Source organism: Equus asinus, chromosome 10 (assembly GCF_041296235.1).
Source record: "Equus asinus isolate D_3611 breed Donkey chromosome 10, EquAss-T2T_v2, whole genome shotgun sequence".
Lineage (NCBI taxonomy): Eukaryota > Metazoa > Chordata > Mammalia > Perissodactyla > Equidae > Equus > Equus asinus.
The window spans coordinates 70,159,926-70,184,697 of NC_091799.1; the positions used below are offsets into that span (position 1 = coordinate 70,159,926).

General features: G+C 40.6%; 1 protein-coding gene across 3 annotated transcripts in view; it reads right to left on the bottom strand.

Annotated features, from left to right (window-relative positions):
* The window catches only part of ITGA1 (integrin subunit alpha 1), a 164,297-nt gene that overhangs the window by 72,477 nt on the left and 67,048 nt on the right, over positions 1 to 24,772 (bottom strand). For all 3 annotated transcript variants that reach the window (XM_070519662.1, XM_070519661.1, XM_044771387.2), the window contains exons 7-8: positions 11,902 to 12,050; positions 8,224 to 8,374 (exon numbers count right to left, since the gene is read on the bottom strand). In XM_070519662.1, the coding sequence (XP_070375763.1) occupies positions 8,224 to 8,374; positions 11,902 to 12,050 (300 nt within the window). The remainder of the gene's footprint in view (positions 1 to 8,223; positions 8,375 to 11,901; positions 12,051 to 24,772) is intronic.

Here is a 24,772-nt window from a genome sequence, read left to right on the forward strand (position 1 = left end):
TGGTTTTTATATTTTTTTGTGAGTATTTATGGCACGTTTATTATAATAATCCAAACTAGAAACAACACAAATGTCCATAAATAGTGTAGAACAGGGGTCGGCTCCGTGGCCGAGGGGTTAAGCTCGCGCGCTCTGCAGCGGCGGCCCAGGGTTCGGATCCTGGGCGTGGACATGGCACCGCTCGCCAGGTCATGTTGAGGCGGCGTCCCACATCCCACAACTAGAAGGACCTGCAACTAAGATATACAACTATGTACGGGGGCGGGGTTGGGGAGATAAAGCCGAAAAAAGAAAAACATTAAAAAAAATAGTATAGAACAAATTGTGGTATATTCATACAAGGGATTAATAAAAAATAATGAATCACCAATGCAGAAAATATCATGGATAATCATTATGTTGAGTGAAAAGCTAAACATAAAAGAGAACATACTGCATTATCTCACTTATATAAAAATAGAATAAGCAACCTAAGCTATGGGGATGTGTCACTTGAATGGTTGCTATTCAAGGTGGGTGTGAAAAGCGCAAGGGAACTTACCAAGGGTGATGGAAATGTTCAACATCTTGGATGGCGTGTCAGTTACACGGGAGCATACAATTGGCAAAACTGATCAAAGTTTTCACTTTATATACAGTTTTCACATTGAAATCGTGCATTTCACTGTACGTGTTACCTCAATTTTAAAAAATGGAATGAACTACAATGCTATGCAACAATGTGGATGAATCTTACTATAATATTGTTTCAAAAGTTTCCAAATATTATATACAGCATGACATCCTTTTGATAAAGTTAAAAACAAGGAAATCTTTTTAAAATTTATTTTTTTCAGACATGGATAGATACCAAAAGATTATTTAGAAAAGGAAAGCAAGAGAGGATGAGTATAGGATTTGGGCTGATGATTAACAGGGGAAGAAAGGCAGGTGGCGAATATGGTCCCATGGAAGTTGTCAGAGGACAGATCTAGCTCTCTTTTTGGGTGGTACCTCCATGGATGCTTATGATGTCATTAAAATAAGTATGCAGTTACAATTAGAAACACAGAAACAAATAAAGCGGGCCATGCTTCAATAAATGACAAGAATATCGCTGGAATCAAGGATCGTGATTGATTCAATCTTGTGCTCCCGGAACCCAAAAAGCAAAGGTAAGACCTTGAGCTCTGTCCTGTTACTTGATTTTTTTAAGAGTATGTGACTCCTTAGGCAGAAGGAGAATCACGACCTCCAGTGACCATGAAGATACCAGAATTTTCTAGCTTCACCTTCCATTTTTAGATGATAGTCATAGATTTGTCTGGCATCATTAAAAAGAGAGAGCTCTGTGGTGCCTTTAAAGTCCTGTTACAAAAGAGACCTAAAATAATCTTCAACCACAGTTCAGCACACTGGACTGAAGGATCATGGGCATCTGGGTAGGTGGTGGGCACAGGCGGAGATGTGAGTTCTGGTCTCACTGGGTCTTCTGGTCACCTACCCCCTACTCTCCGATCTGAGTGCGTGACTTCGCACTGCCCCACTTTGGCCTCCTGCTCTTGACACGTGCATGTATTTTTTGAATGGTAGATTTAAAAACTGATATTTTTATTAAGAAGGGTACAGCTTTTCACTTGTAGCAAGTTAGAAAAGAACTAAAATTACTGTTTTAAGTGTTGCTATTTATGATCTATAACATTCTTGTTTATTTGTATCATAAACGCATAATAGTTTAGAACAACTGAATGACTACAGTGTATACCAAATGTTAGTGCAAGAAAAGGAGCTGTGCACCAACTAGTCAGGCAGGCAGGGCAATGGTTCTCAAATTTTCCTTCCCAGTGAGAAGGCAGTGGGGGATTTATTCCTGGTTCTCTCCCCTTGCTGGAGGTTCTTACCCCTTTTTCTCTGGAAAACCTGGGAGGAGCCCAGAGGACATACCGTGCACGTCTGAACACCAGGGTCCTCATGCACTCTGGGACATCCAGTGAGTCATGAGGCATGATGCCTTAATGTCTGTGAAGAACTTTGAGCTGCTACGAAGATGTGGGCTATTTAGGAAAACTGGAGCTGGCTCTAAGGTAATCAGCACACTATTTGGGTAGCTTTTTGACTTTTGAACTTACTCTCGACTACTATGTCCAGACTTTAGGTGGGAAGGTCTATACCAAGAGCTTACAAATCGTCCAGAACACAAAACTCAGTTCCTGTCTATTTGGCTGAAAAATAAATGCCAAACATCAGAAGAGGTTTACATTTGAACAGAGACCACTGGTGCTTTTCCCACTTTAGCTACTTGATGAGGAAAGAGAATTAATGGAAATGATAGTAGAGAATTCTCCAGATAGAGAGGGAAAACCCAAGGGTCACTTGTTATTACATGGAACAAATCCTCTCTCTTATTTAAAAACAATTAAGATGCTCTTCTTACAGTTGGGCATCTCACCAAATCTGGATGTACATGCCCCAGAGTAAGCATGGAAAATGCAGTCAAGAGTCTCCAAGCTCCAGAGTCTCCATGACAGCTGTGGTGTCAGTTTCAGGATGACTGGGGCCTTGCTCAACACCTCTCTTTCCACCTGGTATTATTCTCCAGATACACTGTTGGACTCCTCTTTTGTCAGCCATTTTGCTGATTTCTTTTTAGCAAATTGCATGGGTTTTTTTTTTTTTTTTTTTTTGGTGAGGAAAATTCTCCCCTGAGCTAACATCTGTTGCCAATCTTCCTCTTTTTGCTTGAGCAAGATTAGCCCTGAGCTAAGATCTGTGCCAGTGTTCCTCTATTTTCTATGTGGGTCACCACCTTAGCATGGCCAACGAGTGGTGTTTGTCCCTGCCTGGGATTGGAACATGCGAACCATTGGAAGCAGAGCGTGCCAAACTTAACCACTGAGTGCGGAACTGAACCACTATGCCATTGGGCTGGCCCCTGCATAGATTTTTTTAAACCTTATTTTCAGCTGATTGCATGGATTTCTTTTACATTCATACAAATTCTATATCATGTGAAGCCCTCTGCGTCCCCACTGATTTGCCTGATTTATTCTATAAATTACATGAATCCAGGGCTGAAAAGTCACCATCTTTCCTCCTTGGTTGCTATGTAACATATTCTACGTTCACTATCACATTGACACATTAACTTCCATTTCACTTATAAATTGATGTTGCAAATACACATAAAAAATTGCAAAGACTTTTGGACAGTGCGTGACTGAGGTTCTTAGCTGTGTAAACGTTATTAGACTTTTAGTGCTCTATGTGAAAGGACGGAGACAAATGGATAAAGTTCAATGGGACAATGCCCAAGTGACATATTTACAGAATAAAAATAAAATGCATAAACACTATATGGGATATATATTTAGAAGAAAATATAAAAGTATTCCCAGGAATTACTGTGCCTTGTATCTAGTTTGAACTATTTTGCTCACAGAATAAAAACGAAAATAGAGAGAAATGTATTTTGATCCTTCACCCAAGGGTCTGGGAGCTTGTAAAAACATTATTTTCTATGAATGAGAAGAGATACAAAATAACACATAAATTACTCCTGTTTCACTTAATACAAATATGTCAAGTCCAGGCATTTGGTATTCTGCTAAAATTTACCTGAAATAGACATTCAGAATTGAAGCTCCCTTGAGGCAGATGTGTCAAATGTAAAGTGTATGATTCATCTACATGTAATACAGTGCCTTTTGTGTGCAAATGAACAAAATTCTGAGACACTTTCTAACTTCTCATATTTTCATTTGAATGCTGCAGGTGATACACGTTCTGTAGCCATTATAATCCCAGCCATTATCATTTAAGATTAGAATCTGAATATAAAGCAGGCTCCTGCTAACAGTGTCTAATATCCTCAGTGACAGAATAGAGACCATGGAGTGGAGTACTGAAGCCAGCTCAGGACCCTCACCAAATCTGAGAGCTGAAAGGGAAATTTTTGCAGTTTCATCACAGAATTCTTATATTTTCAATAGTCAATTTTTGGGGGGGGTGTCATTTCCCCACAAAACACATCTCTATGGTGTTCAGGATCAAATGGTGGGTAGACAAGGATGGAGCAGGAGGAACAGGCCAGGTGCCAACAGGGCCAGACCCCCAGGTATATTTGATTATGAGCAACAGGAATGGACCTTGAGAAATGCCTAAGACTTTTTCGCGTGAATGCACAAGGAGAGGAAGTAAAGTAACTGTCTTATTTCCTAGTTTGGCACAAACTAACAAATACTGGAGAAAAGAAATAGGAATTGGGAAAATAACAAATAACTATTGATAAAGTGAAATTTTCCCATCATTTTTACTTATACCATTTCGAAGAACAACTGATAACTCATTGATTAAAATGGAAAAGGAATGCATGATTTTATGTTTCTCCAGGAAGATGAACGCAATCGTGAGACTTCTTTTTGACCAGATGGGAGGCAAAATATGAATTATTAACTAGGGATCCAACAAAGAGACACAGTGACTTAAGGACAAGAAATACTGAGTATGTAGCAAGATACAATGTAAAAGTGATACCAGATTCCCCTCAAATTAAGAAGGCATCCATTGATAGATACTTTCTTGCCAGTAAAGTTTTCCTAATGTTGTTAATGCTGCTGATGGTTAATTCAGCTCACGGCCTGTATGTCTGGTACCTGGAATGCTAGACTATATCCTCTGGGGGCAAGTGGAACAAATGATAGCACCTCTGATACCTAGTTGTCTGGGACAAACTGGGCATGCACTGGCTTTGCATAGGGAAGACACCAGCCACAGACTCTAGCTGTAGACAGTATCTCTGAGTGAAGGCTGGGTCATGTGGAATTATTCTCAACCAAAGAAGAGAATAAAATAGTTATAGTAACAGGAGATGTAATAATAGATTGAATAACAATTGGCAAAAGATAATTTATAGAAATGACAAGAGGAAAGAGAGAAATAGTGAGATGTTTTAATTTTTTCTTACATCTTGTACCCCACATGAAAAAGAGAAGGTTGCAGTGGGAAGTTATCACTGTTCATAACCTAGTCGTCTTGGTTGTAACATAAGTACAGTCACCTTGCCCCTGGGAAGCAGTGAATCAGTTGCGTGTTCTGGAATTTCATCAGGGAGAAATCCCTCTTTTTCTTCCCTTTCTACAGTGGGGTGAGGTGTCTTTCACTGTTCATACTTTCGAAAAGAAAGAAGGAAATCTCACTGATTGCTGAAAAATGATTGTGGGTAATATCTGTTATTTCTTACTATAAATAAAATGGATTTTATGGAAAGACAGTTTTGGTTGAACTCTTAGATTTCCGAAAGTGTTATTCCCTGACTTATTAAAAATACATTTATATTAAGCAGACTCCCCTCCCCCCCAGGCTAAAGGCATATGCTACGGAATTGAGTGAAAGGGGCAGAAAGGAAGGCTGCGTGCAGTTGCTAAGGTTCAGAACCTGAGAATAGCTTTTACAGTCTATGGGGAAGCTCTGAAGCTTTCTGAGCAAAGCAGGGCACACTTTATCTCAAAGATTCCTTCTAGCTCTAAAACACTACGATTTTATTATTTCAAACTCCTTGAGACAAAGATCCTTAAGAAAAATGTTTATTGATTGCCTAGCCTGCCATTGTGTTAGATGTTTTCACAGTCATTATCTCATTGATTCTTTATCTGAGAGAGAGAAAGAGAGAGAAACAACATTACCCTATTGAATAGATGAAGAAGCTTAAGCTCAGAGTATTAGGCAACTTATCCACTGTCACAGAGCCAGCACATGGCAAAGGCAGAATTTGAAAAAAGGTCTTTCTCGCTTCAAAATGTAATCTCCTCTACTCTTCCTCACCCACACTCTTCTACTTCTCACTTCTGGAAAGTGTCCATGAGTCCTTTGTTGTTTAAGGTTATGACATATAATGGTACATGCTTAGTATCTCTGAGCTGGTGTTTTTTTTTTTTGCTCTGGTACAAAGGAGGGGTGAGATGGAGAAGACTGTGGTGCCTTTCAGGAGCCTGGGGGAGTGAGTGGAAACAGGTGAGGATGCAGGTGAGGATGGCCCTGCTGCACCATCCAGAGATTTGTGGCAGCAGGAAAGAGAAAATGAACCCCGAGAAAGAAAAGCCCACGGCAGTGGGTCATATGAGTCAAGGGGGTAGTCTGGAGACTTGGCTATGTGGTCTACAGCCATGTGGCCCGCTGTACCTTGGTTTCCTCATTCATACACCAGGGAAAATGAAAGCTGCCCTCCTGGGGCTGGCCCGTGGCATAGTGGTTAAGTTCGCGTACTCCACTTAGGTGGCCTAGGGTTCGCAGGTTCAGATCCTGGGTGCAGACCTATGTACCACTCACCAAGCCATGCTGTGGTGGCATCGCATATACTAAATAGAGGAAGATGGACACAGATGTTAGCTCAGGGACAATCTTCCTCTGCAAAAGGAGGAAGATTGGCAATGGATGTTAAGTCAGGGTCAATCTTCCTCACACACACACACACAAAAGAAAGCCACGCTCCTCTCTTTCTGATGCCAGGAGGGAGAAAGAAAGGCATGTAGGACACGGGTATAAAAAACCACGGTAGGTTACAGAGTGCTATAGAAGTGGTCATTTAAATTATTTCCCATGTTTGAAAGGTGGAATTTTTATTTCTCTTTTTCTGAACATCTCTCTTCACAGGGTGGCACCATGAAAATTGAGTCAACTGATTTCACAGAACTATTAGAGTTGATTTAGAAAAAAATCACTAATAAGAGCTCTAAAGCATTCAGACAGTGTCTCTTTCTTTCTCTCTCTCTTTTTCTTTTTGCATTTGAGAGACAATGTCATTAATAATGGATTGCTTTGGGGCCGGCCCCATGGCTGAGTGGTTGAGTTTGTGCGGTCCCTGCTTTGGCGGCCCAGGGTTTCACCAGTTTGGATCCTGGGTGCAGACATGGCACTGCTCATCAGGCCATGCTGAGGCAGCGTCCCACATAGCGCAACCAGAGGCACTCACAACCAAAATATACAACTATGTACTAGGGGGCTTTGGGGAGAAGAATTAGAAAAATAATAATAAAAAAAAAGAAGATTGGCAACAGTTGTTAGTTCAGGTGCCAATCTTTTTTTTAAAAAATAATGGATTGCTTTGTATTGATATAGATTTGCTCACAAAGAGCACAAAGGACTTTATATGTAATATTTGCTGTATCATCCAGAGTAGGCTGGGTTTTTCCTTGGAACCAAAGGAAATTTCTTCTTCTCTGATCTTTCTGCCTTTCTTTTTTTTCTTTTTTTTTTTAAAGATTTTATTTTTTCCTTTTTCTCCCCAAAGCCCCCCGGTACATAGTTGTGTATTCTTCGTTGTGGGTTCCTCTAGTTGTGGCATGTGGGACGCTGCCTCAGCGTGGTCTGACGAGCAGTGCCATGTCCGCGCCCAGGATTCGAACCGACGAAACACTGGGCCGCCTGCAGCGGAGCGCGCGAACGTAACCACTCGGCCACGGGGCCAGCCCCATCTTTCTGCCTTTCTTGTCCAGCTTAAACGCAGTTATAGAGAGAAGATAAGTTTCGAGCTGCTAGCTGCTTCCCTTTGGTGGTGCAGTTTGGGGAAATGAAGTAGAGAGGAAATGGCTCTGCACAGAGAATGGCAGCTATCTCCCAATTCCTCCCTGTTTCACTAGTAATGCCCAGAGGTGGCATGTGCAGAAGAGCACCCAGAACTTCGGAACCAGTAAGAAGGTCTTGCAGTAGCACGGGGCTTTTCTCCTAAGTCCCAGGGTAGACTGTCCAAGGTAGACAAAAATTTAGGTGCCTTTTGCTTCTTTCCAAATATTTGAGCTGTAGGTGTGGAAATACCATTGTTGACTTTTAGTAGATTATCATAAAAGTCATGTCCTGATTTTCCACCCTCCAAAACTGTGGGATGAATTATTAATTAGCAGGCAATTAGCAAGCTTTATTTATTATCTAGCACGTCTTCAGTTTCCTCCCTCCCTCTCTTCCTTCTTTCTTCTCTCCATCCCTGAATCTTTTTCCCCCTCCCTACTTTCTCCTCCTCCTTTTCTTCTCCCCTTTTTCCCTCCCTATTTCTGTCCCTTTCTTTCTCTCATTCTCCCTTCCTGAGGACACAAAAGGGGCAAGACCCAATCCTCCTCCCATAGATTTACCTCCAAATGGAGAATTTTCTCCTTTTCAACCTTGTTTGTGTAACTTTCATAAAATAACCATGATATGCACACAGCTCTTCTCTTCACGCCATAGGATGAACACCACCTCTAGGCATGTACTTACAGCAATGGAAAACCGCTGAATATTTTGTTTCTCACAGTCTTGGATGACCTGATTCAGTTGATGGTTGTCATGGGACTCTCCATCAGTCACAATCACCATGACTTTCTTTACCCCGTGTCGGGCGCCCCGGGCTTCAGTGAAAGCCTCCTTTCTGAAATAATTACAGATGAAAAGAGAAGCAAATAAAACACCGCTCCACGGTCAGGCAAAGTGATGAACTGAAGGCAAACACTGACAACTCGAGGTACCCAGGGCTTCCCCTCCAAGATCAACATTGACGCCCATTGTTCAAGCTGGGAGGCATGATGGTCATTATTTGTAATAGGTTTAGATTTATTCCAGATGACGGAGAGGTCACCATTTTGTTAGTCACCACTTATCCCATATACAAAAGGCAGAAGTATTTCATTCTTTGGAAACTTCAAAGGGAGGGTGTGACTGGAAGCGGACATCAGATTCAGAGAAGGTCAGATGTTCAATACTCTCCCAGCCACTCCTTCCTCTGTAGACACTCCTTCTCTTGCTTGATGGGCCTCTTCTGCTTTTGGCAGAAGCTTTTGTGTTAGTCCTCACTTCCCCACACCTACTCTGAAATTCATAGAAACAGATAGGAAATCCTCTGAGTTGAGGACAGCAGATGGGAGAAAACGATATTTGTGTGCCTTGAGAGTGCTCTGGGTACGAGAAAAATCAGACATCGGGATAAAGGACTGCAGATGGGGTGGTCTGAGTGAGGGACAGAGCCGGGCTACGGGGGACAGGAAGGGGTTGGAGTAGCTGCAAAAGCTTTGGTCTGAACTAGGTTTTAGGACACAGCTGTGGGGGTGGGATGGGAGGAGGTGGCACAGAGAGAAGGAAAAATGCTATAACCTGATTGCAAAGAAAGGAATTGTGATTTAATTCAACAAGGATTTATGGAAAGAGATGGACGATAGGAGAAATTGACAATTTTTGTTTGTTTTGTGTATTCTACACACAGGCACACTTTCCCCTTCTCTATTACCTTCTGTAACTCAATTCATTTTCCTCTCCAGAGTCTTGAAAGAGAAGAGCACATTTTATTTAGGACTGAAACGATGAAAGGATGTCATATTTTTTAGATTTTGATATAAAGTATAGCAATCATTGTACTGAATGACCCGCGTCAATATTTTACTTTGCTCATGAGGGCAAACAGCTGCAGTCTGGGACACGCCACAGAAATATCTCTCTCAGACTAACCTTCTAAACCGTTTGCACAAGACACATTAGTTTTACTGTAGATACACAGTCAATGGGCAATTGTGGGTATTCTGTGAGCAGGGAAAGGGGATCCTGGTGACGGGGGCAAAGGGATTTTATCTGTGATTATTTTTTCTTTAAAAGGACTTAAAGCAAATGTGACAGGATGCTAACAACTGTTTGGTGCATACACAGGATTTTATTGTACTATTTTTTCTATTTTTCTTAAAATTTTCAAAAGAAAAAAATAAGCTATTTAAAAAAAATGATCACTGCGTAACTGTGTTTCTCTGCCCTCTACACTATACACATAGATTTTCTGATGTCTTTATATGCACAAAGGTGAAAACAGATGTTAAAGGCTAGTCTTTCAGTGAAGTCCAAACATGGATATTGTATGAGAGTCAATACTTTTTACAGTTTTAATTCCTTAGAGTATCACCAAAACTTCCTAATTCTCTCCAAGATCAAGGCCATAACTAAATGAATATCAGCTGAAGAAGATGATCAAAAGACCTTTCTTAAAGAAAATCTGCTGGCTCTGAAACCAGGGCTGGGTTTATATAATGTGAGAATACATTATATTTCTGCCACTGGCAGAAATCCTGAGTACACTCTTTCTGCTCCAAATATCTTCCTCAGCAAATTGCCCTTGACTCCAAGTACCACCATCCAAAGTCCTTTCTTTGAATTAAGGATCCATCTCCCTGCATGCTTTTAAACATTAAAATATCCAAGGAGAATCTCTTTGGGACAGGAGGATCCAGGCCTCATGATTAAACACGGTGAACCTACTGAAAAGAAAGGAAATTTGGGATAGGACAAAGAGGACACAAAAAATATTTTGAACTGGGAGACACTGAAAATGAAAGTAAAGGATTCAAAAAAATTAAAAATATTGTTTGCAACTGGCCCTCCCTGAAAGGAATACAGAGCAATTAAAAATATGCTTAAACATGAAAAACTAGTGTACAAGAAGGTTACTTAGTAACATCGTTACGGAGTTTTATACACACACAAAACTCAGTAAAGTCTGTGTCCTACAACTAGAGACTTTGGGAAACAAGTAGGCAGAAACCATATAGGGAAATGGTATTTCGAGTGGTATTTATGCAGGAGCCAAAGCAGCCAGAATATTTCTTCAGTTAGTTTTCAAAGTTGAATATTCATTCTTAAATGGTTGTCTTTGGAAAATACACAGCTCCCTACAGTCTTGGAGCTTTCAAAGAACACTCTGACTTACTTTGAAAGTGCAGTCACATTTACTCAATTATTTAGGAGGGTGCATTCAGTACACCTAAACACATGGGCTTTTTGTGCATGCAAATTGGTGATCCGACGGGCAGGTAAACATATAATCACCCAACTGTTTGTGGTTATTTTCTCTTGGACCTTGTATAACTAGAACCACATGCTTTTCTAACATTTACGAATCTGAAGCTGCACATGAAATTTTAAATTTTTGAATATCCAACCCATTCTTTGGAGTATCCATATTAACTATTTTAACCCCCTTAAAACACTGAGCTTCGCAGGCAGGCAGAGCATGGGTAATTAGCTCTTCAAAATCAGGTGAGAATCCAGAAGTTGGAGGCATTTCACAGAAGAACCCTTAACATCAGTCAAACTGCTTATTAGATTTGTTGTGATTTTCATATTGTTTAGTTTTTGTTCAGAAACTTACTAGCTTTCATGGTGACTAAGGGGAGAAACAGCAAGAGCTGAATGAGATCAGAGAAAATACAGAAAAGAAATGTTCTACTTTGTAAGAAAAGGACAGTTCTGTAGGTTCTTAGAGAGTGAGTCAGAAGTGGACCATGTGCTCTCCATGAAGGAAACTGCAGAAAGGAGGAGGTGGGGGGGGGGGGGAACATCAGAGGGAATCTGGAGAAAGTAAGGAAGAGAGAGAGAGCATTACAAAGGATGAAATCCTTTCCACTTCTTTCAATCTCTGCACTGAAAATGATTTCAAATAAGACAAGATTTAATTTGGCCTCTTAAAAAGTCTCATTTGGGAACTTCAATAACCCTAAGTCAGGTACTGTAAAAGTAAAGACATATGAGGATATGAATACATATTGAGCAGAAGTGGACTCATAGTTATCCATTTTTATAAAAATTGAGACAAGTAGAAACTGAAAACAAAAAATAAAGGGAAACGATATTCACTGATACGTTTTAGCGCCCAAGAGCATGCTGTGGTAGACTACAGTGACTTTTTTGGACTGATTCTCCATCAATTAAACCTTCGGAATAAGAGGAAAGATAAGAAGAGTGGTGAGATTATAATACAGAAAAAACTTGATCCTGTAACTATTAGTTACTCAGGTGAATCTAATTTTAAACAGGATAGTTTTAAGTATTGCTAAGGTAAATGTTCAATGAATACTCCAAAGGGCCAGATGGCTATCAATTATTTTGCAGTCTTTTACTTGCGTTTATTTTTTACCCATGTACCTTGCTGTGTCTATCCCAAGGGCTGTCATGGTCTGGCGGCCTCCTCTCTGGACTATTTTATTCGCTGCAACAAGCACCTCTTCCGTCGACGAGTACTTATTGAGGTTGAACTCATGGGTTACGTTTTCTCCATACTGTACAATTCCAACCTGAAATACCAAGCCACTGTGAGTTATCCATCTAGCATATTCCCTGTTTCACTTTTCTTCAGTTTAAACACATAGATCAGATGTAATACATTTTAGTCTTTCACATGAGTTTAAAAATCTACCAGAATCCAAATCTTTCTACTTTGACAGCAATCGTTGCCACTCTGTGCATATTCATAGCCTAAAGAACAAAAATGAAAATGCTGTTATTAAACTTCTCAAATGATTGGTTTATCTTTTCAACAGTTTTTACTGAATGACTCTGTTGGCCTTGGGGGGTAGAATGTGAAACACACTGACACGGTCCCTGCCTTCATGCAACTTCTAAACTATGGGGGGAGAGAGATTAAACACATGATTATTCAAGGACGCAGTCAATTGCAAACTGTGAAGAGGGCTTTAATGGAAAAGCTGTCACTAGCAAGCACAACGTAGGGCCCTAATTTAACAAGGGGGCTCAGCGAAGGCCTTTCAGAAGAGATATTTAAGTGGAGACTTAAAGGATAGGTCCTAGGAGGGCGGAGGCCGATCCTGGATGGTGTCTGAGAGGGAGGATTGGTCCACACAAAAGGAAGTGTGTACGTGAAGAAGCTGAGATGGGAAAGAGGGAGGGCTGCCCTAAGAACGGGAAGAATGTCAGTGAGCCTGGCCCAGGCTATGAGGGGAGAGTGGAGCAGGCGGAGGCTGGACGAATAAGCAGGGATGCACTGTGCTTCATGCTCTCTGTAGCTCAGTGGTGGCTTCATTTCTCCCAAATCAGCCCTTCTCCCCACCACCCCTTTTCTTGTTCTCTGTCTTCTCTCTCTTACTGCTTTCCTCCTTTCACCGTGTTCCACAGACTGAATCATGCAGGCAGCTAACTGCAGAGCTACCATGAAGTAAAACGAAATGGAAGATAAAGCAGCCCCCAGATTCAATTTCCCTCACTCTATATTCCTCCCCTACAGAGATGCCCACTTTTTCTTTTTCTGTGCCCTTCTTTAGAGGTTTATGCAAACCTATAAACTAATCTACATCAAGAACTGTAACTGAAGATAACTGTTTGTCTGACCTTCCTAGCTCAAAATTAGGGACTCAGAGAATTCTTCACCCAAAAAGAAGGTCTTTTTTTCTTTTATTTATTTATTTATTTTATTTTATTTATTTATTTATTTATTTTTGGTGAGGAAGACTGGCTCTGAGCTAACATCCGTGCCAGTCTTCCTCTATTTTATAAGTGGGTCGCTGCCACAGCATGGCCTAATGAGCAGTATATAGGTCCATGCCCGGGATCCACACCTGCAAACCCCGGGCCGCCAAAGCAGAGCACACGAACTTAACCACTACACCACTGGGCTGGCCTCAGGAATATCTTTTTAATGTAGGAATTCTGGGCACTTCATTTCTCGGGTATGGGAGGTAATTTGAGATGAGCTGCCTTCTTTCCAAGGCAGTTGCCTGGTTCGCCTATTGGTAAAGATGCCTCTGGTGCTTGCTTTACAGCTAATCCTATTTCCAAGTCTGATCCTATTTCCAAGTGGCACAAAGGATCAGCATCTACCTTCTAGCCTCCCCTGCTGACATTACCATTATCAGAAATCTTTAGGCTTAATTGTATGTCTGATTTATTGATACATTTCCACAGCTAGGTCTTTTTGGAAACCAAAAGGATACTCTGGCATTTGCAGAAAAGGACAAGAGAATCTCCACTTTAGAATAATCTTGATCATCTTTGAACTACCTGCCAGAGTACCCTAGACATCTTGGAGTAATTATGCTGTCATTCCTAAATAAGAATACGATCCTTATTTTTACTGCTTTTTAAAGAACTTTCTCTCCTAATTTATTCAAATTATAGTCATGGAAATTAATATCACATTTTATAAATGAGGAAACTGAGTTTAAAAACCTTACTCCCCATAGCGAAGGGGGAGAAGGGAGCCTAGTCTAAGACATGTATCCCTTATCCTAGGGCTCTTTCTATCACTCTACTTCCTCTTGATAAAAATGCACCTCCCTCACCCCCAAACACCACCCCCCAATTCTCCAATCACCTGCCCTTGCTAACTTCTGTAAGTGCTGCCTCATTTCATGACTACTCAATGAATTCCATTAGCTAGCTAGCTAACTAAGAGACACTAGAGAATATGATCAAACAGACAAACAGATCATATTTAAAGAAGGAAATAGTAACATAGGAATCTCTCCTTAGGCTTGCTTAGTCAGGTGTAGGATAAACAAGAAATAACTAGAGAATATACACAAGCGTAAGATAAGTCGCATCATAAGCTGAATGAACAAGCAGTCTGCTCAGTCCATGTTCAGGTTAGCCCTGCTCTTCCATGAATATATCTTTCACCCCATCCATCCATCAGCATCTGTCCCAAGACCATGTGCTATTATAATTGGAATAAAGATGACCAGAAGCCCCTTTGGAAATAAGGTAGGATACAACCAACTAATTACACACAGAAATAACAAAATGGATGAGGACACACCCATGACTCCAATTCAGGTTATTTCCTTGACTTATAATTACATGTTATGGACAGTTATCTATTACTCTCTGCATAGATTTAAATTTATCTTCTCAATGACCCTGATAGCTTTTAATTAGTAATTCATGGAGACACTGAATAATTATGAAGGGAAACCATGTAGGTTTGACCTTGTCTTTGTGCATATAAATGTTCGGTGCAAATAAAAGTAAAATGGTTTTGTTACTTAGATAATCATTAGGCCTAATTTAGAGTACCAAGGTGAATAAATGCTGCTCTGGAAGTTAAGTGCTCATCCATTCAGGACATCTTACAGAGTTGGTTTTGTTTTTATTTCTCTTTGTTTTTATTTGATTAAGCAGGAGGCTAAAGCACTCTGAAGACTGTCACCCCTGACATTATTCTTGGACATTTTATTACTTGGATGAATCTGTTGAACACCCTCCTCTCTTACTTCTTTCACTGCCTCGGCTTCGTAACCTTTTCCTCTAGGCCACCTATGTCTTCTACTCCCAAGGTCTTATCCTTGACCTTGTCACCTGAAAAATTGCAGCACTTCAATGTCAATTTCAAGTGATCTTCTCTCTGACCATTACCTTCAGCTCATTTACCTGGTATATCTAATTCATCAATTCACTGACCACATCAACACTTCCAATGAATTCATACATCTTTTTTTTCTTTTTTTTGTATCTAGCCTGGACTTCATGGTCCATCACCATAATCATTTACTGGCAAACATTTAACTCCCTTAACCTTTTTTTCCCTCCATTAACTCACTTGGCTAACTTCCAACTCTGGTTAGGTCCAAATATCTCCTTCTAGTGGCTGCTTCTGTGACATGGAATGTGGCTAGACAAAAATCAAACAACCTGTGGACTGGCCTCACTTTAAAGTTATGACCATGCATCTCAAATGTGGTTGTACACAGCACTGCCCGACAGTCCTACTACGTTTTACTAATGAATACACTTTGCTCCATTTTATTGACTTCAATCAAATTCTAGTCATAAACTGTTAACTTCTCAGGAAAAAGAGAGTATCTCACTTACACATGGAGAGAAGAGGTGGAAGTCATGCTAACAAAACAAAGCTGCTTAGTGCCATAACATTTCACATTTATAGCACACTTTACATATCGAACCTACTAGGAACTATTAGATTATCTGGATAAATTATCTTCACACCAGGAAGAGCAGAACATGTTTAAATCCTTGTGAGTCAGAGATCAGTGCTTTATATCTTCTCTCTCTCTCTACTTACGTACCTACCTAACATATATCTCACTTCCATAAGCTTATTCTTTGTAAACGTGAAGATAGAGAACTTATAACTGCCGTTCTCTCACCTTTTCTTTTACTTTGCTCCTAGCAACTCCACCTGCGATTCTCGTCAGAGGACTGCCCTTGGACTGCTAGAGCTGCTTTGTCTCAAAGGGTTAAAGAGCCAGAAGTGCCTGGGAGTTTTTTCTCCCTCCTCGCCCATTGCCCTGCTCCACAGGTGAAGCCTGAGTGCACCCAAGCCCTGACACAATTTGGAGCTCCCCTTCCACACCAGGCTGAGGCCTAGACTTCACCTGAAATCACCCCCTTGTGTGTCCTCTGTGGCTCCTCTTTTTGCTCCCCCAATCCCTTCCTATTTCCTCTTGGAAGCTCTCCCTTGGTAAATCCCTCTCACTTGACTCCTTCTCTCAGGGTTTGTTTCTGGGGAACTGGACCTAAGGCAGCTATTGTCTACGTGTCTGCATTTCTTCTTTGGTCCAGGCCAGACCTCATGGCCTTGAACCTGGGCCATGGCAATGGTCGGTCTCTCCACTGCTGATCTCCTTCCTTCCATTTCCACTCTCCTCAAATCCTTCTACATATTAATGCCAGACTAACTGTCTTGAAATCCTGCTTTTATCACATAACTTCCTTGTTCAAAAACCTCCAATAACTCTCCATTGCCTATATCAATGACTCTGAAATATACTTTAAAAGGGAATTTTTATTCTACTTAAAGTAGAAAACAGGTAAAACTTCAAGCTGCTCCTTGAAATACTAAGCCTATAGGTTAAAACTTGGTTTTCCTCCCCTGACCATCAGTCACTCAACAGCCTGGTCCTACATTCTCTTCTTTCTCATCTTCAAGACTTACCATTATGCATTCTACTCCAAACAAATGCCCTTCCTGATCTTTCCAACTAAGCTAAATTCTACCCCTTCTGTAAGATCCAATTCAAGCTTCACTTTCTCTGCAAAACTTTCCCCAGCTTGTCATCAATATAGCTCATACTGAACTTCCCCTTCTCCGAGCTCTGAAGCAAACTCATCTGTCCTCCTCCTGTGAGTACTTCATTCTTCCCCAGCATTTTGTTTGCATGCTCCATCTCCCTAACCACATTGTAAGTTCTAAGAAGGCAAGCGGGGGAAAGAGCATGGACTGTGTCATAGCTTTTGGTATTCTCTTATCCCTTACCACTGCTTTGCTTTGCTCACAGTTGACCCTTAAACATTCTTAGTAGATGACTGTAACATTTCACATGAGCAAGTAGAAAACTGAAATAGCAGGGAAATAACGATAAGCAGAAAAAGAGAGATACAAAGAAGTGTGGGAAATGAGAAGAGTGAACAGTGGGGACTCAGATCTCAGGGAAATGACAGTCAGGGTAGGTTCCCGGCTGATACGGGCCTCTTATTTCCTCAGGACCCAGACAGAACAAGGTCTGCTGTGTCTTTTTTCAGAAAAGGGTGCCATTTATTAGCTTTCATCACAGGAAAATAGTCAAATCACATACATACGTAATGCTTTGCTGAGACCCAGTTCAATAGAAATAGTTTCCGTCCCGGCTTAGTTTATAATTTAAGGCGGGTTCATACTAGCATAATGTGAATATATGCAGATATAACAGAATCAAATAAGTAGGAGAATTAAATAACCAGATAAAAAGTGAGTCAAGTGCTCAATACACACAGTGAGGAGGCAGGAGAAGAGAGAATCACAAGCATATTTATGGCCTCACACGGAAAGGCCTCGTGGAGGAAGGAGGACCCAGCTTCCTGAATGAGATACTCAGGTAAAGAACAGACAACAGGTTATGGAAGTAGAATGAGAGAAAGCAAAGCAGTCTTGAGTTCGGGAAATATGTCCAGGGTGATAAGGAATTTAAATTATTCTAGAAATTGACAAAAAGAAAAACAACCAATAATCATCCTGTTTGACTTGAAGCAGCCAAATGCATTGGAATGGTAGAAAAACCAGAGAGTGGAAGTTCAGTAGGGAGCTGGGGAGGAGTAATGGACATGAGGGATTCCAGGTATTTTTGCTAAATGGAAAAAAGTACGCAGGCATGGCAGCTAAAAGAAGCAAGGGGGTTGGGGGCTGGCCCCGTGGCCGAGTGGTTAAGTTCGCGCGCTCCGCTGCAGGCGGCCCAGTGTTTCGTTGGTTCGAATCCTGGGCGCGGACATGGCACTGCTCATCGGACCACGCTGAGGCGGCGTCCCACATGCCACAGCTAGAAGGACCCACAACGAAGAATACACAACTATGTACCGGGGGGGCTTTGGGGAGAAAAAGGAAAAAATAAAATCTTTAAAAAAAAAAAAAAAAGAAGCAAGGGGGTTAGCTGTGGGCTTTCTTTAAGGGAGAATGGAAAGAGAGGAGCTTCTGGCATCAGTGAAAGAGTGGATGAAGGTAACAGCGAGAGACTCTTATAAAGAAGGGACAAGTCACAAGCAGAAGGGACAGTTGCTTTTCAGAGACAACTGGAAGGGATGCGTTCACCTCCTGGGAGATGCAGTTTGAACTTGATTAAGGAGAACAAAAGACCATAGGTATGTAATTTCAATCTAAGGCCAAAGAGAACTGAGCTGATTCAGGCTATGGCATAAATCAGGCACAGAACTAGCTGAGGACTGTCACATGAACAAGAGGTTTGTAACACTTATTTGAACTCTCCATTTAAACATAAGATTTACAATCCTTCTTCAGCTAAGCCCCAAACTAATGTTCCCTTAGGCTTTTGCCACAGAATCCTAGCATCATTTTGTATGTCACCAGATATGATTTGAAAAAGAGTTCCATGGTCAAGCCATCTGGGAAACAACGGGTAACACAAAGTTAACCATGTATCTTTACAGCAGGACCCTCTTCTCTCTAATCTCTTTCTGTCTCCATCTGTCTGTCTGTCCCTCTTTCTTCCTCTGCTATTTAGAGTAAATTTAAAAAGTCACAAGTTTCAAATGGTGCAAAAGAACAAGGCTTTCTCTCACTCCTGTCCCCAAATTGCTCCACTCTGACTCATAAGCAAATTCCTCTGGAAGTGTTCTCAGAGTTTTAATATGAAAACATGCATTGTGAATCACGAATTGTAAGGCTTGATATATGTATTTCATTCTTATTCAAGAGAATGTTTTTTGTGAGGAACGTAGCACCTCAAACAACATAGTTTGGAAACCATTGCTTTACAATATTGAGAGTTACTTACCTGTAAAGATTAATTCATTGTTCTGCTTCATTCGCACCTCTTATATTTATGACACATTATCATGCATTACAGTTATCCAAATATAAGATTTTACCTCATTTCTAAGTTGGAAGTTTTTTGGGATTAGGGATAAAGTTTTAGTGTTCTTTTATATTGCCCATGACACCTAGCATAATACTTGACCAATAAGTATCTGCTGAATTAAAATGAATTAATGGCCCAATGGCTTCACTTCTTTTGGAAGCAGAGAAAAAAAGAGTAGGAAAGTGAATGGGAGGAATATGAAAAGAATGCCACTGTTAAAAGTTGCTGAAAGGAGGGCCTTACTGATTTTGCTCTCATGAAATTTAGTGTCACAAGAGAATGACAAGAGAGTTTAAGAAAGAAACATGTTTAAATAGCTATCAAGTGTATTAAGTCAAAGAGTTATGAAGGAATGGAATTATTTCCTCATTTAGAATTATATAATTACCTTGCATTGTTAAGGCAGAGTTATAACACCAGCTCCAAAATGTTAAGGCCCAGCACTAGCTAAGTTTCTGGGCTTTTATTCAACAAGTAACATTATCAAGTTAAGAGCTTCTTTAGGGGAGTAACGACAGGGGAAAACTGAAATTTTCTGTTTCCATTAGATGCACAATTGCTTAACCTGACAAGAGCTCAGGATTTGTGTCTGGCCAACTTCTATTTCCTTTTACCAAACTGTGGTACCTAAGCCCTGCCCCACAACCTGTTTTCCGTGCAATGCAGTCAGAGCCTGAGGTGGTGAGAATTCAGGCTGCAGTCCAAGTTAACTGTGAGCACAAACCACGCGGAGGCTACGTTAACTGAAACGAGCCTTAACTTTTTGTCACTGCAGAGAGGGACGTAAATGGGACTGGTTCACAGGTAGCTGAACTGAGTCCTTAAAAACATAAAGTTGATAGATGATAGATACGGGTTCTAGGAAAAGAGTGTCTTTAGCTGGCCTCTTGCTTGATGGAAGATACTACAATGAAATTGATCCATGCTCAAAAATGCAAGGATAGGAGATGTTAAAGTTTTGCGGATAAGGGAGAAGACTATGGGAGAAATCAGGATTGGAGGTGAATGGGGTTCCATGAGTGATCACCTGCAAAAAAAGCCTGAAACACAATGTAAAGGGCTGTGAAGGGGTCCCCCATGAGCAGTGCCTTCTAGCTCAACGATTTCGTGAAGCAGAATGAGAGAAGGTGGTCACTTACAATAATGATTTTTAACACAAGAGGAAACGAAAAGCTTCAGGAATTACATTTTCCCAACATAAATGACTTGCCTCTTGTGTGCTAGGCAACACATAAAACTCTGGACTGTATTTCATAAATAAAAAGATTAAGGCACAATGCTGTCATCATGGAATTCACAGAACACCAGGAGAGACAGACACACGAGACAAAAAGTGATGCTCCTGAGTGATAAGAGCAATAAGTGAAGGATACGCAAATGCTACAGGTATACAGGAGAGGAAGGAATTTTTCTTGGGAAGGGCGGGTGCAATAATCATAGAAAATGATGGAGAAAGTGACACTTGAACTGAGTCCTAAGAAGTTCACCTAGCGCCTAGAGCCTGCGGAGGAGAAAGGCATTCCAGGCAGGGGGAATCACGTGAGCACCGAACAATGTGTTCAGGGAAGGCCAGGGTGAGGAGTGGCTGCAGGGCAAGAAGAGAGGTGGGCACGAGGGAGGCAGGAGGCAGCGGGAATGACTAGTGCCAGGCGACAAAAGCCTTATAGTCCACTGGAGAGCTTGGATGTCACTCAGCAGGCAGTGATAGGAGATTTTTATCCAGGGAAACGCCATGATCTGAACTTTACCTTGGAAAGATAAGTCAGGTGAGTGATGGATGGAGGTTGGGAGAACAGAGACCAGGAGGCAAGCAAGCAAGAAGAGTCACCTCATTCACAACACCACTTTCAGAAACTGTAGCCTGACTGACAAGCCTGTGGCTGCATAACTCAGTCAGGCTTCTTTTCAGCCCTCAAAACAATGAATCAGTCATCGGTAAGGTTTCTTGGGAAAGGGCCATAAAATGTGCAGTAAAAAGAAAGATAAATAATATTCCTAAAAATTAATTTCTCTCTTTCGTTTTGCCTGGTTTAATGTTATACTACATTCTTGATGGGAACAATCTAGACATTATTCCATTAGTATATTTCACTTTTATATCAAGCCTCACAATTTACTGGTTTTATTTAGGGTAATGCACTCGTATTTGGCATATTTATATCATTCTCATTTGTTATTCAAAGCAATGTTATATTTAGGTATTGAGGATCAATAAGAGCTCCATCATGTTTATACCATCATATCTTTTACAGCAAGCTCAGAGTATTTCAGGTTTGTTTTTATAGGTGGTTTTTTTAGAAGGCAATTTTATAGCCCTTACTCTGTCTTGGGTAAAAAATTGGTTTGCAAAAATTCCTTGACTATGTTTGCAAAAGTGTTAATGGGACCACACAGAAACACGGAAGAAAAATTGACTATTTAGAGTCAATGTTTTTGTTATTTGCATTGCATTCCACTAATGTTTACTAAGTGCCATATGGAAACTTTAAGGCAAACTTTTTTATTTATCTTCCTTGCTTCTTTCTTTTCCTTTTTTCTTTGTGGAGGTGACAATTACTTCCAGGAATGTTTCATATCTTTGCGACCACCTTTCAATACTTGCAATTACTAAATGACAAGTCAATGATTGTAGAGAAGAGGCCATCATATTCAATCTTCACCTATTGCACCCAGTGTGTAACTGTACTCAATATAACAAACAAGATCTCAGGAGGTACAATCAGAATATAAATTTTTTTGGCCGGTCATCCCTTTAAAACTTATTTAGGATGAAGTTCTTCTACTCTCCTTGGATGGAGAGATAAGTGGCTTATGACTTATTTTTAGTTTTAAAATGTCTGTTAAAAAAAGTCCTATATTTTAATTTAGGTTGTATACGAAATTGCTGTATTTGTAGGTCAAAAAAAAAAAAAAAACCTGATCAAATAGCAACAATTTCATATGGTTCAACCTAAATTAAAACAAAACCAAGAAGACAAACCATCAAAGTTTATTTACAGTCAGAATCATCTCTCCTCCCCCTATTAAGGCTTACTTAAAAGAATATTAAAATGCCAGTGACAGAAAAAAAGTCTCATTAAATGTCTGCCCATCAGAGATAATACAAAATGCATTCATTATGATAGATACGTTTTTTCAACAAGTGCTCATTGAGAGCCTGCTATGTCACAGCACAGCACTGGGCTGGCCACTGACAAGAATAGAAGATGATATAAAGTCTTTACTGTTGAGGTGCCTGTCATCTAGAGGATGCAGCAAACACACACACACACACACACACACACACACACATCAATATAACAATGCATTAGTCCAGCGTTTCTCAGATTTCAACCTGTTTAAGAATTAAGTGGATTGCTTACTTAACACGCAGGCTGTAAAGGCCTACTCCCAGATACTCTGCTTCTGAACGTCTGGGGTACAGTCGCAGCACCTCGGGGACTCAGAAGCAGGAATTCTGTGAGCCACAGCTGGAGAAACACCACATCATACAGAAGATCTATGAAGCCAGTGGCCATGTCTGTCTTATTCTCCACAGTTAACCAGGCCCTAGCACAGAGCCTGATACACAGCAAACCCTCAGGAAAAACATCTGAATATCAGGATGAATGAGGATAGCCAAGCTTCACAATGAATGATACCAGCAAAAGTTGAAAATGTGACATAAAAATTCAGCAATTTAAACAGCTCCTCTCTCTTTAGGGAGCAGGTTCCTAGGGTGAAGTCAGCGGATACTACAAACAACTCAGTGCCCAGAGTTGCATTCTGAAATCTTCCTCTCTGTGGAGTGGGGTCCTAGAACTGAGGAAATATGACTTGACTCTTCTGCCTCAGAGTAAGTTCGTCTCCCTCCCGTTCACTGGTAGCGTCTGGATCCCAAGGGCTGGGCCCCGTTCCTCTGAATAGTCATTGTTCCCTCCGAGAAAGACATACAAGTCCACAAAGCTCACCCTGGCAGGCTAGAATTCCTCTGGTGGTTAGGAGGAATAGCTCCTCTATCAGGACTCTCACTACAGAAATGTAAAATTAATTATCGTTCTACAGTTAGCAATACCAAAATTGCAGCAGAATGGGTTGTGCATATAAGCAATTGATGGTTCTCTATTTCTTTACAAAACTGAGTCCCTGGCACAGAGCCCCACTGAAGCCATGATGATTATTCTAAATAGCCTTGTAAATTTTCTTCTTGAAGTTCTGGAGCAACTTCAAACTTGTCACAGCTGCACTAATTCCCACCAACAGGTACAAACAAATTATTTTTTAAAGTAAAATAGATAAATGAATTTAAAAGTAAAATCAAATATTCAGACGATTAAAAATATTAGAAATTAAAAAATATTCCAAGAATAGAATTAACTTTGGAAAGAGAGGACTGGATAAGAAGGTGAAATAAAGTGGCCTAAAGAGGTGGAAGGGAAGAAAGCACATCATAGGGAAAGTGGCAAGGGAGAGGGGAGCTGTGGATTCTGGGTATGTCAGTGTAGGGAATGGGGCCAACAGGATGGGGACAGTCAGCATGACATTGAAAGCACTAGAGACCTACTATACAGGGACATCAGATGGGCCCAGCTCTAAAACTTGTCCAGAAGTAGAGCTCTCAGAAAGGAAAGAATGCCAGACTGCAGCTGGAGAGCTGTATGATCTGATCTGCTGTCAACAAGCAAGGGACCTTGAACAGTCACTTAGCCTCTCGTCTCCCCTACATGAATTGAGATTTGGGGCTAAATGACCTCTAAGATTCCTTCCTGCTTTAATATGGCTCTATGAAATCTTATTGACTAAGAAGAGAAAGGATAGGGAAAGAGAGGAAATGAGGAAGGGAGAGAGTTTTGTCTGTAGCAAGAGGAGATACAGTATCTTCAAACCTCTAGTAATTCACTTGGGAAGATCAATTACAGATGAGAAATTTGCGTCCAGGGAAAGTTACATTTTGTGAGGTGTAAGAGTCCATTTTCTCGTGATAATTTTGCACTGATTTCAAGAAGTTCTCTGTTGTCCAGTAGGATATACACAGCCTTACCCTTCACCTAGCTCTCTAAAGAGACCTGTTCAGCCCTGGAAAACAGCCATATGACATTTCACTTTGAGGTTTGAGTCTAATTTGCAATCTCCAATTACCATCCTATTGGGAAAATTTATAATATATATTATTTATACATGCACGTACACAGATACACACACACATATATATACACATATGCATGTATATTTATGTCCCAGTTTTAATGTGGGAATGACAGACACTGATGTGGTCAGACTGCTTTTTCAGTGCCTGAGAAACTTCTCCAAAGTAGAGCTCTCAGAGAGAAAAAGAAAGAACACTGGACTGCATGTGCACTTCTAAATTCTCCTGCGCTCTCCTATCATCCCCTAACCATGGAACAACCAATTGACTCTGATTCTACTGCTCATTCCTGCCCTTGAGGCACTGACCTCACTCTGACATTTAATTTGTCTGTTATCTGTTGTGTCTCCTTTATATTTTAATCCATATAAGTTTTAAAAAGCATCAGATTAATTAAATTCAAACTCAGTGTCTAAAGTGGAAGAGTCACATGAGAAGTTTCACTTCATTTAGTGGCAATAAAGGAGATGTGTTTGTAAACAGATACTCATGGGGAGAAAATGTAAAAAAAAAACCATTTGATTTACTGCAGCTAAAGCGTGGAGCAATTGCTTTTCGCTTAAGGAAAGAA